Source organism: Tyto alba, unplaced genomic scaffold (assembly GCF_018691265.1).
Source record: "Tyto alba isolate M040663 unplaced genomic scaffold, T.alba_DEE_v4.0 Super-Scaffold_8, whole genome shotgun sequence".
Lineage (NCBI taxonomy): Eukaryota > Metazoa > Chordata > Aves > Strigiformes > Tytonidae > Tyto > Tyto alba.
Genome location: NW_024881329.1, coordinates 21,792,521 through 21,805,370, shown reverse-complemented (window position 1 = coordinate 21,805,370; position 12,850 = coordinate 21,792,521). Strand labels below are relative to the sequence as shown.

General features: G+C 62.3%; 3 protein-coding genes across 10 annotated transcripts; 2 read left to right on the top strand and 1 right to left on the bottom strand.

Moving 5' to 3' along the window:
* Window positions 1-32: 32 nt before the first annotated feature.
* PMF1 (polyamine modulated factor 1) lies at window positions 33-3,197 on the top strand. Its single transcript, XM_032988165.2, has 5 exons — window positions 33-930; window positions 1,019-1,124; window positions 1,531-1,631; window positions 2,357-2,552; window positions 2,923-3,197. Exons 1-5 carry the CDS (start codon window positions 755-757, stop codon window positions 2,974-2,976), a joined length of 633 nt encoding a protein of 210 aa, XP_032844056.2. The 5' UTR covers window positions 33-754; the 3' UTR covers window positions 2,977-3,197.
* A 1,707-nt stretch (window positions 3,198-4,904) lies between these two features.
* LOC122152545 (bone gamma-carboxyglutamate protein) lies at window positions 4,905-6,370 on the top strand. Of its 2 annotated transcripts, none has more exons than XM_042785083.1 (4): window positions 4,905-5,402; window positions 5,709-5,753; window positions 5,896-5,962; window positions 6,145-6,370. In XM_042785083.1, exons 1-4 carry the CDS (start codon window positions 5,342-5,344, stop codon window positions 6,272-6,274), a joined length of 303 nt encoding a protein of 100 aa, XP_042641017.1. In that variant the 5' UTR covers window positions 4,905-5,341; the 3' UTR covers window positions 6,275-6,370. The 2 variants fall into 2 exon arrangements, with proteins under 2 accessions (XP_042641017.1, XP_042641016.1); XM_042785082.1 differs by having other exon boundaries at window positions 6,142-6,370.
* A 245-nt stretch (window positions 6,371-6,615) lies between these two features.
* Window positions 6,616-12,157, bottom strand: PAQR6 (progestin and adipoQ receptor family member 6). 7 transcript variants are annotated; one of them, XM_042785062.1, is made up of 10 exons: window positions 11,847-12,157; window positions 11,400-11,783; window positions 10,567-10,734; window positions 10,240-10,387; window positions 9,859-9,986; window positions 9,489-9,694; window positions 8,628-8,754; window positions 8,309-8,405; window positions 8,059-8,203; window positions 6,616-7,924 (listed from the first exon to the last, which is right to left on the bottom strand). In XM_042785062.1, the coding sequence occupies exons 4-10, from the start codon at window positions 10,288-10,290 to the stop codon at window positions 7,542-7,544; spliced, it is 1,137 nt and encodes a 378-aa protein (XP_042640996.1). In that variant the 5' UTR covers window positions 10,291-10,387; window positions 10,567-10,734; window positions 11,400-11,783; window positions 11,847-12,157; the 3' UTR covers window positions 6,616-7,541. The 7 variants fall into 7 exon arrangements, with proteins under 7 accessions (XP_042640996.1, XP_042640992.1, XP_042640993.1 ...); XM_042785058.1 differs by having other exon boundaries at window positions 11,400-11,769; XM_042785059.1 differs by having other exon boundaries at window positions 10,240-10,348; window positions 11,400-11,769.
* Window positions 12,158-12,850: the final 693 nt, after the last annotated feature.

Genomic DNA, 12,850 nt, shown 5'->3' with positions numbered 1-12,850 from the left:
AACGCTTTGCCTTCCGCGTAGCAGCAGGAGGGACCTGGCCAGCAGAGACTGCCTGAAGAGACGGTGACAGGCACTGCGAGCAAAGCTGAACAAGCTGGAAAAAAAAAGGGGCTTAAGCAGGTGTAGTCCCTGAAACCAGAGATTAGTTGTAAATCCGGATCCTTCTTTACAAACTGTGGTTGTTTCTGGTTACAAGCAGCATCTCAACAAGGGAAAAATGTATGAGGTCTGTTCCTTTTCCCCCTCTCTCTGTGCTGAACTTGGATTAATCTTCCCTTTTTGAATTCTTCAGGCTTGATCGTTTTATTTCATTAAATGATCGGGAATGTTGTCAGGCTGTGAGCAGAGTGGGGTGAGGGTTAACCCAGGGGTCTCAGCAGAGGGGTTATTATATATATATACACCTATATATATGTGTGTGTGTGTATATATATATACACACACGCAATCAGCTTATTGTATTTATCGCCCTGCTCCAGGGACTAGTCCGCTCTTGCCTTCCCTGATGCAGCAGATGAAGCATTTCGGCCCCTTGTGATTTTTATTACTTCGGGGGTTTTTAGCGCTTAAGCCATTTTGGGCGGGGGGGGCGGGGCTACGAGCGACCCCGCCCCTCCGCCTCGTGGCCACGCCCCGCCACCTCCAGACAGGCGCGGAGCGCACAGCTACCCCGCATGCGCAGCAAACAGGGGCGGGCCTTCCCCCCCGCCGCGCACCCACCAATGGCAGCGGTGCGGCGCGGCGGCGGCAGCCAATGGGCGGCGGCGGCGGGGTCGTTGGGCGGCTGGAAATGGCGGCGGCGGCGAGCGGCGCTGAGGGGGCGGCGGCGGGCGGCGAGAGCGGTCCGAGCGAAGCGGCAGCCCCGGGCCGCGCCCAGATGTTCGCCACCGTGGTGGACACCTTCCTCGAGAAGCTGGTGGCCGCCGGGAGGTGAGGCGGAAGGGGGGTCCCGCCGGGGGCTGTCGCGGGGAGGCCGCGGGCCCTGGCAGTGACACCCCCCCCCCCCCCGGTTTTGCAGCTACCAGAGGTTCGCGAACTGCTACCGCTGCTTCTACAAGCTGCAGCCCGAGATGACCAGGAGCATTTACGACCAGTTTATATCCCAGCTGCAGGCGTCCATCAAGGTGAAAGGGGGAACGGGGTCTTCGTGCCTTCGGGAGGCGCCGCCCTCCTTGGTGTTAAGGGTGGCAAATGCAGAAACAGAAAATTAAGACCGCTCCCCAAAGGTTCTTCCAGACCTGCCTTTCCTAGAAGGAGCTGTAGAACCACAGAACCATTTAGGTTGGAAAAGACCCTTAAGATCACCGAGTCCAACCGTAAACTTTGCACTGCCAAGTCCACCACCCAACCACGTCCCCAGGCGCCACGTCTACAAGTCTATTAAATACCTCCAGGGATGGCGACTCAATAGCCGGTGATTCCCAGGACGTAGCCTTCATCCAGGGAAAAGCGAGGGCTCCTGCGCGGAATGGTGCCTGTGTCAGTTGAGTCTGGGTCCTGCTGAATCCCTGTGGTGTCTTTCCTTCACAGGAGGAGATCCAGGAGGTGAAGAATGAGGGAAATCTGGAGACGGTCTTTAATTCACTGGATAAGATCGTGGAGGAGGCAAAGAACCGAGAGGAGCCTGCGTGGTACGGACAGTCTGGGGAGCGTGTGCGCGTTCCTTCAAGAGCAAAAGTCACTTCCCAGGGGATGTTTGGACCGTGTTGATGTGTTCTGTAGTCCTTGTGCTGCAAGGGAATTTTCTAAACCTCCTGTACCTTGACAGCAATGGCACTGTGTCTGAAGCATCAGAAAAAAAGTTTTATCTATGCTTCTCTAGGTCATGTATCTGGGCTTCCTCAGTGTAAGGAGGAGGTTAGTGCTGCTGAGACCAGGGGGAGGTAAACTCAATTCTGAATAATTCAAAAAGCTGATGGCATGTTTTAGGCACAGATAATGTTCTAATAGCAGAGCACTTCTTGTTGGGATGCCTTGCTCGGGGACTCAGCAGGCACTGGCAGTGTTACGCTCTGCCTTTCATTCGCCCCATAGGGGCAGGCTGGGTCTTGTAATCAAAAGTATCATCACACTTACTTGTTTCTGTGATCGGGGAAGCTAATTACACCCTGCCTGCCTCCAGGCCTCAACTAACAGAAGGGTTTTGGAAAGGTCTCCTCCCACTCCTCTGTGCCTGGCGCTGGGGGGGGCTGCATGGTGGGGTGCCCGTTAGACGCGCACGTTCTGGCTGCCCTCGAGCTTCCCCTGCCAGGGGTAAACTTACAGCAGCAGCTCGGCTCCGGGTTGAGGTGTGTGAGACTAATTGCTGTGCAAGACTGTTGCTCTCTGCTTGCTTCACATCCCAGTTTGTTCCCAGGCGTCCCAGCGGGATCCCGGAGGAGGACATTCGCAGCGCCATGGTGCCGTACCTCCTTAAGCACCGGTCGTACTTGCAGAAAATCCTGAAGGAGAAGGAGGAAGAAAACAGGAAGGTGGCAGAGTCGGTGCTTGCGGGGAGGGATAGGATTGCAGAGCTGCAGCAGCAGATACAAGCTCGCAAACATGCCTGGCAGGTAAAAATAGAAAATAAACAAATAAAACCCCCTTCTCTCCGCAGCATCAGCGTGCAAGAAACGCTGTTCTGCGGCTTGCCTGGCAAATGGCTGCACTATATTTAAGCCCTCCACTTGTCAAAGGCCTCACCAGGGGCCAGGTGCTGCTGGCATCAGCCTGGGCGTTTTCACTGGAGTTCCTGGATGTTTTTCCCTGTGCACTGGGTGGGATGTTTCTGTGGGTGAGATGAGTGGGTTGCGTTCCGTGACAGGCTGGCGACGGCAATGTATGCGACGCTCTGTTTTATATCAGCCTGCTTTGCGTCCTGAACGCCGGCGTCTGTGGAGGAAGGCACTTTGCTGAGTGCAGTGGTGATTGTTTTCCTTCTAGGCAATTAGTAAAGAGCAACGAGAACTCGTCATGACATTCAAGGAGCCCCAGTGAGGAGGCGGGGAGATCCTGCGCGTTTCGTGGGGGGAGTTTATCCTCGTCTCGGAAGCGCTGCCGACGCGGTGGGAAGCAGGACTCTCTGCGTGGCGTGTCCAAACCACTTGTGTTCATCCTGTCGGGCCAGAAAAAAAACTTGCGGTGGGACTGAAAAGCTGCCGGACTTGTACAATTTGATCAAAGTTTGCAAAGAAATAAATAAAAAAAAAAAGAACGCATCAGGATCTTTGGAAACAGATAACAATTGCCTGTTCCCCGCTCAGCTCGACAGGGAGGAGAATCCGACAGATCTGGTAGCCAGAGCGTGTCTGTGCACTCGCACGCTGCTTTAGCGCTGTGCTGGGCGTGATTCTGGCTTACTAAAGCCAGATTTGTGGCCTTGATGGTATTTCAGATGTGCATTAGAAAAAAATCGGTGCCGTATGCTGTGCCCAGGAACGAGGGGCTGGGGAGCTGTAGCACACGGAGCCCGCAGTCGGGTAAGTGCTGCCGTGGCGTTTTGTCCAGCTGGAGCATAAATGACCACACCGGCCTCTTCTGCCACGTTTTTCAGTGTTCATCGTCAGTACCCGTGTCTTTAAAGCATTGTCTGCCCGTGACCCATCAGCACAGACGTGTCAGCAGCTGCTTTATCACTCCGTGTTCCTCCTTACCAGTTAATCTTTTTTTTTATTTTCCCCTTAATTTTCCACCCTGCTCCCCTCCCGGCAGGTAGATGCGCGCTGAGGGCGCTTCCCCGAGGACCGCGGCGTGAGGCAGCCGGGGACGAGCAGAGCTCTGAACACCCTGCGGGCTCGTGGCAAAGGGGTTTAATGTTTTCCCATGAAACCTCCACCTCGACTCCTAGAACCAAACTGGGTTTGTTTTTTACCCAGCCGGAGTTGTTCTTTACTCGGTGGCTGTTAGGGAAGCCCTGCAAGTGAGCGTGTCTTTGAAATGAAGAAAAAGGGCGTTCCTCTGGGCTGGGCAGGTAATGAGGAGAGTCCTCCTGAGCCTGACAGGGGCTGGCTGCGGCACCAGCTCTGCCGAGGGCAGCGGGTTCTCTGTCACCTAGCGTGCGCCTCGCCGGTGCGTGCGTGCTGTCCCCGGGAGAGGCTGGGCCCAGGTTGGGGGGGGAAAAACAAATTCTGAGAACAGCGGTGGCCGTTTCCACCACGCACAAGCCGCTGGTTTCAATTAGAGGCATCCAGAGCCTGCAACTGACTGACTTAGGCATATTTTCCCTCTGTCGTAAACAAGCCTTCCCTCGCTGCATTATAATCTAAATAAATTGGAGCTGTTGTTCCCCCGGTCTTGGCTCCCGCTGTGTGCGCTTGGCCCGCGTACTCTATAGTTTATGGGTTTGTTTGACAAAGGCTCTGCCTTCAGCATTTCTCTCCTCCTCCGCCCCAAAAGCCTCCGGTTCCGCTTTTCATAGACATGGCAGGGATTTAGAGGATCTGAAAGTCGGGAAAGCGGTCAGGATCCCGAAGAGGAATGTCACCCCGGGCGGCCCTGGGAGCTCCCACTGCTCGGAGCCCTCCTGGAGTTAAATGGGAGCAAACTGGTGTGGGGGGAACACTGCTGGGTCTTGTGGAGAGTAGGAAGTAAAAGGATGGATGGACAAGAGATTCTGCCCCTCCAGCTGCTCCACTCCCTGCTCCGCTGCTCGCTGCCTGAACAGCAGCACAGGTTTTCTTGAAAATCCCTGGTTTGGGGTTTTAAGAGGTGCTGGGTCTCTTCCTGAGGGACCGTTTTTGGGAACAGGCTCTTGTCAGGGGCCCCAGCCCTGGCCCACACCGTGGGATGGGAGATGGGAAGGACCAGGAGAGCTGCGTGGAGACCAAGGCCAAGGGCACCGGCTCGCCCTCTCCTCCCAGCCGTGGCAGTCTGGAGCGGCTGGAGCACGCGCTGGTCCCCGGGGCAACAACTGGCCACCAAGTCCCCGTGCGGAGAGGAAAACCCCGTGGGTTTTGGCAGGAAACTCTCCTAGAGCAGCAACAACCCCGCTGGGACCCAGCAGTGGGAACTGGGGCAGCCCAGTCCAGCGCCTGGGGAGCGCGGCGAGGCGTCCCAGCAGTGCCCCAGCTCCCGCCCCAGTGAAGGGCTGGGGGACTTGGGTGCTGCCAAGCCGGCAGGGCTGGGCCCACCAGCAAACGGCCACTGGCCCGGGGCCGCTTTTCCCTCCCTGTGGGCTCCGGCCGGTCCCGGGGCAACCGAGTTCACCCCAAAACCACAATTGCCGCCTGTGCTGGCGGCTCCCGGCCCCGGCGGATGTTCTGGAAATAGCCCTGGCGGGGCCCCTCCTCGATGCCGGGGCGCAGCACCCTATAAAGCCGCCCGGGGAGCAGGGGCTGAGCCCAGCACAGCGCCGAGCAGCACCATGAAGCCCCTCGTCCTGCTGAGCCTCCTGGCCCTCCTCACCCTCGGCCTCTGCCGCAGAGGTACGGGGTGTCCGGGGTGGGGTGGGGGGACGATGGGGACCGGGGGGTGGAGGGGGGGCTGCGCCTCAGGAAGGGCTCTGGAGGGAGCAAAGGGAGATTTGCTGAGCCTTGGCGGGGAGGGTGCAGGGGAATGGAGCAGAGGGATGGAGCTCGGGGCTCCTTTTCCCAGGTTTGGGGGGGCTGGGGAGGGAGGGGGTGTTGTAGGTGATGAGAAACAACACACCCACACCCACACCCCCAAAAAATGAGGAGAGGGGTGAGGGCAGAGCCCACCGGCTGCCCTGACCTCTCGGCGCCGTCCCGCAGCTGCCGAGCGCTCGGCCAGCGCAGACGACTCGCCCAGCTCCGAAGGTGAGTTGGCAGCGGCCACCCCGGGCCCTGCTGCTGCGGGGACAGGGACACACCCCCCCCACACACACCACACCCCCCCTCCCCGGACCCCCAACCCCCCCCCTTTCACACACACCCCCCCACCACCACCCTGTCCCCGCAGCCTTCGTCTCCAAACGCGCCAGCGCCGAGATGGTGCGGAGACACAAGAGGAATTACATCTATGACAGGTAACGCTTGAGCCCGTTGTGCAGGGGAACGGTGTGTCCCCCCCCCGGCCCCGGGTGACACCGAGGAGGGGCTGGGGGGGGGGGGGGGGGGCGCCCATTCCCCAGCCGGCACATACAGTGAAGTCTTGTTTTGGGGAGGGGACCCTCCACCACCCTCTGCCTCCCGCATCTCTCCCCAGCAGCGTCTACGGGGCCGTGCGGGACCCGCTGGAGGCCAAGCGCGAGGTGTGCGAGTTCAACCCCGACTGCGACGAGCTGGCCGACCACATCGGCTTCCAGGAGGCATACCGGCGCTTCTACGGCCCCGTTTAACATCCCCGACCCCCCCCGACCCCCCCCCCCCCCCCAGCCATGCTGGGGCTGAGCTCAGAGCACCAACCCGCCCCCCCCAACCCCGAGCAGCCCCCACCCCCCACCCCCCTTTTACACCCCTTTCCGTTAATCGTGGAAAGAAATAAATGCACAGACGGTGTAGCCAGCTCCTTCCTAGCCTGAGGGTGCGGGATGGGAGGGAGACCCCAGCGGCTGTACCCCCACATCATCCCCCCCCCAGCCCCCAAGGCCAAGGAGCTCCAGCCTCTTCCTCCCTCTCTCAGCCCCCACAGGCTCCGGAGCAGAGCGGGTGCCCAGCAATGCGACGATGAGCCCAGGGCTTGCCCCACCATTATTCCAGTTTAATTTAAAGATGCTTGTCCCAAGCAGGGGGTTATTGGGGGGCAGCAGGGCTGCCCCACGGGTCCCAGAGCCCTGCGCCTTTCCCAGGGGCTGGGTTTCCGCAGCAAACCACCACTTCATTTAAGGCCGGGGTGGGAAACTTGGGGAAATTGGGCCCCTCACCCCATGCATGGCGCTGGGCTTGGCCATGGCATTCCCCCCCCCCACCCCCTTCTTGCACACCCAGTGTGCACACGTGTGTGTGCCTTGTGCTGGGGGCTGCCGGGCTCTGCCTCTCCTCTCGCCCCGAACCACCTGCGACGTTGCTGCACCCTCCCAGGGTGATAGATCCTGCCCCAAATTCATCTCCCGGGGTCCCACGGCACAGGAGCCCTGGCTCAGCCAGAGCCCTGACCCCTGCTCCCACCCTGCAGAGCCTTCGCCAGCCCTCCTCACCCTCACCTCGAGCCCAAAACCTTTGCTCTGCCTCCAGCCCCGGTCCCCTCCGCCACCCCCGGGGTCTGACACTGAGCAGTGGCCGTGGGGCCGTGCCCGCTGCCGTGGGGCCACCAGTGCTGCATCTCAGCCCCACTGGGCTGTGGCAATCCTGGACACACACACACACACACACACACGTGGGTCTCCAGGGTTTCTGAGCTGAACCTGGTGGGAAACGGGCCCCTGCAGTGGTCGTGGCTTTGGGGGTCCTGGGGTTAAAGGAGAGGGGGGGGGGGACGCTGCTACGTGGGTTAGATGCAGCATAAATGCACTACAGTGCCCTCCCTGCAGTGATGAGTAGGCTTCGCTGTATTTTAAAAGTGGGGAAAAAGTGGGGAAACTGAGGCATAGACAGCAGGGGTGCAGCTTTGCACGGGGTGGGGGGGCACCTAATTTTGTGGCACCCCAAGACACCCAACAGCAGGGCTCAGGCATCTGAGCCCCTCACTCTCTTCTCCCCCGGCTTGGAGGTGGAGGGAAGAGCTCTAGGGGTGCTGAGACATCCGGGCCCCCCCCCCCAGCCACTCACCCCACAGTGTCGCGGGTCCCTGCAGCGTCCAGCCTCGGTGGGGACACTTGGGGGGCTGCCGGAGCTGCCAGGCGCCGGGGGCAAGGCAGCGGTGAAGGCGCCGATGATGGCAGCGTTGCCCAAAAGGGCCAGTGCGGCAGTGCCAAAGGTGCCGGGGAGCCCGGGGGGGGGCAGGCGACCCTGGAGCCAGGCCCGGCGCGAGCACACGTCCCAGAGCACGGCTTCCAGCTGGAAATGGGTCCCCAGCACGGCGCAGATGTGGAAGAGCTGGTGGCTGTGTCCTGCCCCGGGGCGAGAGGCCAGCGTCACCCTTGGGTGCTGGGGCTCCTTGGCCAGCTCCCGCTGCAAGAAGGGGGGGGGGGGGGGGTTGTGTTTTGGGGGGGCTGGAGCTGCGGCACTGGGGGCTGCTGCTCACCGATGTAGTCGAAGCGGCCGGGCGCGAGGCGCTCGGGGAGGTGGGATGCGAAGAGGAAGGCGGTGAGAAGCGCGAAGAGGAGGTGGTAGCAGTACCCGGCCACAGCCTCATTCCAGGCGCAGTTACCCCAGAAGCAGAAGAGGAGCTGTGGGGAGGCGGGTGAGCAAGGGACGGGGACACACACACACACACCCCCCACCCCTGGGACCCCCACGGTGGTGGCATCTGACCCCTGTCCTGGGACACTCACCCGGTAGAAGAGGGGGATGTTGTCGTAGAGGAAGGGGTACACGAAAGCCGCCGTCCGCAGCACCTTGCTCAGCCGAGGATGCTCCAGCTCAGGGAAGCTGTGAAGGGGGAGCAGAGCAGGCGGGGGGCACGGACCCCTGTCAGCCCCCACAGCGAGGACCCCGCAAGCACCTTGGTTTTGGGTGCGACCCACTGCCTGGAGAAGGGGAGAACCTCCCCCCCCCTGAAACACTCTGCAGGACCCCAAAGCTGAGGAGGAGGAAACATCCAGCCCCGTTTTCCAGCCAGCTGCAGCACTGGCGCTTTTCCCCCAAACCTACCGGGAGTAGCAGGAGAGGCCGGTGCAGACAAAGGAGTTAAAAGCAGCCGTGGGGACAAAGTAACGGTGCAAAACGCCGCTGACCCAGTGGTCCGGCATTGCGTAGGCACCGTAGGCAAACGCACAGCCTGCAAGAGAAACACGGCTTCGTGGGGCCGGTGGCTCCCTGTCCCCGTCCACCTCCGTGTCCCCGTCCCCCTCCGTGTCCCCGTCCCCCTCCGTCTTCCCGTCCCCCTCCGTGTCCCCGTCCCCCTCCGTCTCCCCGTCCCCCTCCGTCTCCCCGTCCCCCTCCGTCTTCCCGTCCCCCTCCGTCTTCCCGTCCCCCTCCGTCTCCCCGTCCCCCTCCGTCTTCCCGTCCCCCTCCGTCTTCCCGTCCCCCTCCGTGTCCCCGTCCCCCTCCGTCTTCCCGTCCCCCTCCGTCTTCCCGTCCCCCTCCGTGTCCCCGTCCCCCTCCGTGTCCCCATCCCCCTCCGTCTCCCCATCCCCCTCCGTGTCCCCGTCCCCCTCCGTGTCCCCGTCCACCTCCGTCTCCCCGTCCCCCTCCGTGTCCCCGTCCCCCTCCGTGTCCCCGTCCCCCTCCGTGTCCCCGTCCACCTCCGTCTCCCCGTCCCCCTCCGTGTCCCCGTCCACCTCCGTGTCCCCGTCCCCCTCCGTCTCCCCATCCACCTCCGTGTCCCCGTCCCCCTCCGTGTCCCCGTCCCCCTCTGTCTCCTCGTCCCCCTCCGTCTCCCCATCCACCTCCGTGTCCCCGTCCCCCTCCGTCTCTCCGTCCCCCTCCGTGTCCCCTTCCCCCTCCGTGTCCCCATCCCCCTCTGTCTCCTCGTCCCCCTCCGTGTCCCCGTCCCCCTCCGCAGCGGCTCACCCAGGCTGTAGAGGCTGAGGGCTCCGTAGTCGCAGAAGTAGCAGATGTGGCGGGCGCGCGCCGACATGGAGCTGAAGGTGTGGGCGCAGCTGGAGGCGAAGGGGTAGAGGCAGACGAGCAGCAGGTAGATGAGCAGGGGCCAGTGGTAGGGCTCCCGGCAGAGCTCCAGGGAGGACGAGAGCACCAGGAAGCGCCACACGAAATACCTGCGGGCACAGGGGTGTCGGGGCGAGCCCCGTCCCTTCTTCGTCCCCATCCCCATCTCCCTCCTTTTGCCATTCCCATCCTCGTCCCCGTCTCCATCCCTGGCGCTCTCCCATATCCCCACCCCCGTCACCGCTCCTGCTCATGACCCTGTCCCCATCCCCACCAGGTCGGTAGGAAGTGTGTCCAGATGTTGACTGTCTCATTAGTCATCTGGAAGGAGCTGAGGACGCAGTCAAGGGCTGAGCTCTTGGGGTGCCGGTACCCTGACATGATCCCATCCTCCCAGAAGATCTGTGGGGACAGTGGGGGGCTGGTCAGGACCCACACCGAGGGGGGGTGTGGAGTGGGGGCAGCCCTAGAGAGCTGCTGTGGCCTCGTGACGGGTGGGGAAACTGAGGCAGGGTGGGCTGGGGAGCATCTCAGCAGCTGGAGCAAGGTCGGGGTGGGGAGCCCAGGTGATTCTTCACCTTGGGCGAGGGGGTTGGGGGGAATGGGGACAGAGCCGCCCCCCCCCCCCCCCCCCCCATCACCCACCCACACGTACCCGAGGCACCTGATGGACCCTGAAGATCTGCGGCAGCTTTATGGTCAGCATGGCGGGGCCGCGGCGCTCAGGGCTGGGGGTGTCGGGGTGCTGGGCCACAGCCCATGTCCTGCGGAGACGGGCAAAGTCCGCTCCCCGTTTCACCCTTCTAGAGAGCCAGAGCAGTTGCTGGGGGGGGGTCTAAGCAGGATCAGGCCCCCCCCAGGCCCAGGAGAGGGTGGATGTGACGGAGCCGTGGGTGGGGGCTGCAGCAAAGAGCCAAATCCTGCCCTCGTCCCCTGCCCCACTGCATCCCCCCTCCCCGTGGGGGCTCCTGACCCCGTTTACCTGCTCCGGGGATGTCTTTGGTAGGCACAGGCTCAGGACCAGGCCCCCACGGAGGGGGGAAAAGCCGCCCCGCAGCCCCCCCAGCCAGAGAGGTTTCGTTCTGCGAGGGCCAGGGTGAAGCGGGACACTGACCTCGGCGCCCGGGGAAGGTTTTCCCCTGTGGGGAAACTGAGGCACAGCACAAGGGAAACAGCACAGCAGCGTGAGGGGAGTCCCGAGTGCCCACCCCCCAGCCCAAAACTCCCCCAGGGGTTTAGAAGGGAGGAGAAGGAAAAAAAAAAAAAAACAAAAAACCCACAACTGAAAAGCATCCGGAGACACCTCCCACCAGCCTGCGTGGAGTGGGGCACTGGTGGGACGGTGGGTGACGCCGTGCTGGGTGTCCCCCCGCCCCTCGCCACCGTGGGTCGGGGGTCTCGGCCCCACGGCTGCCGCTCGCCGCCCGTGTCCTCGGCCGCAGGGTCCCTCCCCAGCTCCTGCTCGTTGGCGAAGGGGCATCGGGGCCTCAAAGGGAGCTTTGTGCTGGACACGCCGCCCGCCCTGCCACGGCCCGGCTGCCTGCTTTGGCTGAAATCCCCCCCCAAACCCCCCCCCCCCCCCCCGGATGCAAGACCCCGCACCTCCATCAGTGGAGGGACCATTGGAAAGTGGCTCCGGGCATCGGATTTTAAATGCCAACAAGCTGCAGCGATGGAGTGCCGGGTCCACGCGGGGACCCACAGCAAAACCCCCACCCGGTGACACCCCGGGGTCCCACGAGCGCTGCGGAGACCTGGGAGGCGGGAAAAGGTGAAGGAAGCAAAAACAGGTTTGGGGAAACCTTCCCCACTGACCTGGCAGCGTCCCGCTGGCGCGACGAGGGCTCGCCCGAGGCAGCAAAGGCGTCCCCGCCGCGGGTGGGTGCGGCCACCCTTCAGGAGCCGGAGGGCTGAACCGGGAGCGACGTTTTCCAAGCTCCCATCTTTGGGGGTGTATTTACCCCCGGAAGGGTCATGTTCCCGGCTCCGCCGTGGGTGCTGAGCACAGCACGGGGAGCCGCAGCACCCCGGGACGTGCAGCTCCAATCCTCCCCACCGGGCAGCGGCAGCCCCGGACGAGGGGAAGCTGAGTTTCTCCTCCCGGCGTTGCCAGAAGGTCGGTGGTGGGGTTTGGGGGTTCGTTGCCCGCCTGCAAAGGGACCTCCAGGCAGGGGTGGAGGTCCTGCTGTTGAAAAACCCCTGCGTGAAGCACTGCAAACCCCGCGGGGGGGGGGGGGGATTTATTCAGGGCAGGGAAATCACCTCTGCGCGCGGGGAGAAGCGGAGGCGCGGGGAACGGCCGGCGAGCGGGAGGCTGCGGGGGGCTTTCCAAGGATTCGGCCCCGCAACGAGCAGGAGCGGGAGCCCCAGCTCTCGCTCGGCCTCCTGAGGTTTTATCCTGCCCCAGTTTTGCAGGAGCAAACCCCTGGGATCGTGCCCCCTGGCCCCGACGGGGCGGCTCGGGCGGCCACACGCCGCCAAGAAAACGGGAGGCGCAGAGGGGGAGGCAGCGGCGCAGGGCCCCCGCTAAGGCCATCGGAGCCGGGCAGCCCCTCGGCACAGCCACCACCACCACCACCACCACCCCCTCCCCAAGCTGGAAGAGGCGTTTCCAGCCCCTCTGGAGGGGACAGGTCCCTTTTGTGCCACGGCAGGCAGCGGCGTTGGGACGCAGGGCACGTCTCGCCCCGCGGGAAGAAGTCACCCACGGTTTTTCCTCCCACCAGGAACTGAAAGGCGGATTCGCTTTTTCACAACCTCCCTCCTCCCACCTTCCCACTGCTGGCAGCCTCCAAAGAATTGGAGGGGGAGAATAAATTATATTGCTTTCCACTAGCAGAGGGAATAAAGGAGCTTTGGTGTGAATGAATATAGGGAATGGAAGACTTTTTCCCACCCCAGCTTCCCTCATCACCAGCGCCCGCCCCGGCCCCTCACAGAGCCAATTCCAAGCGTGCTGCCCAGCTCTGCCCCTGACGCCAAACTTCTGAAAGACATCTCGAATTAACACTTAAAAGTTACACATTTTTTAAAAATGTACACATTCCAACCCCCCTGAGAAGGTACCCAATAAAGCCCAGTGGTTATTTTTGCTGATCACAGTGTTGCTGGGGTTGGGGATGTTCCTGCGGGCAGCAACGTGCAGAGCCCCAGTGAAAGGATGGACTCGTCCCGAACCACAAAGGCAATGAGCAAAGGAACAAAGGGAATACTGTTCACATTATAGGGATAAGGCACCCACCTACATTTCATCCTAACAAATCAAA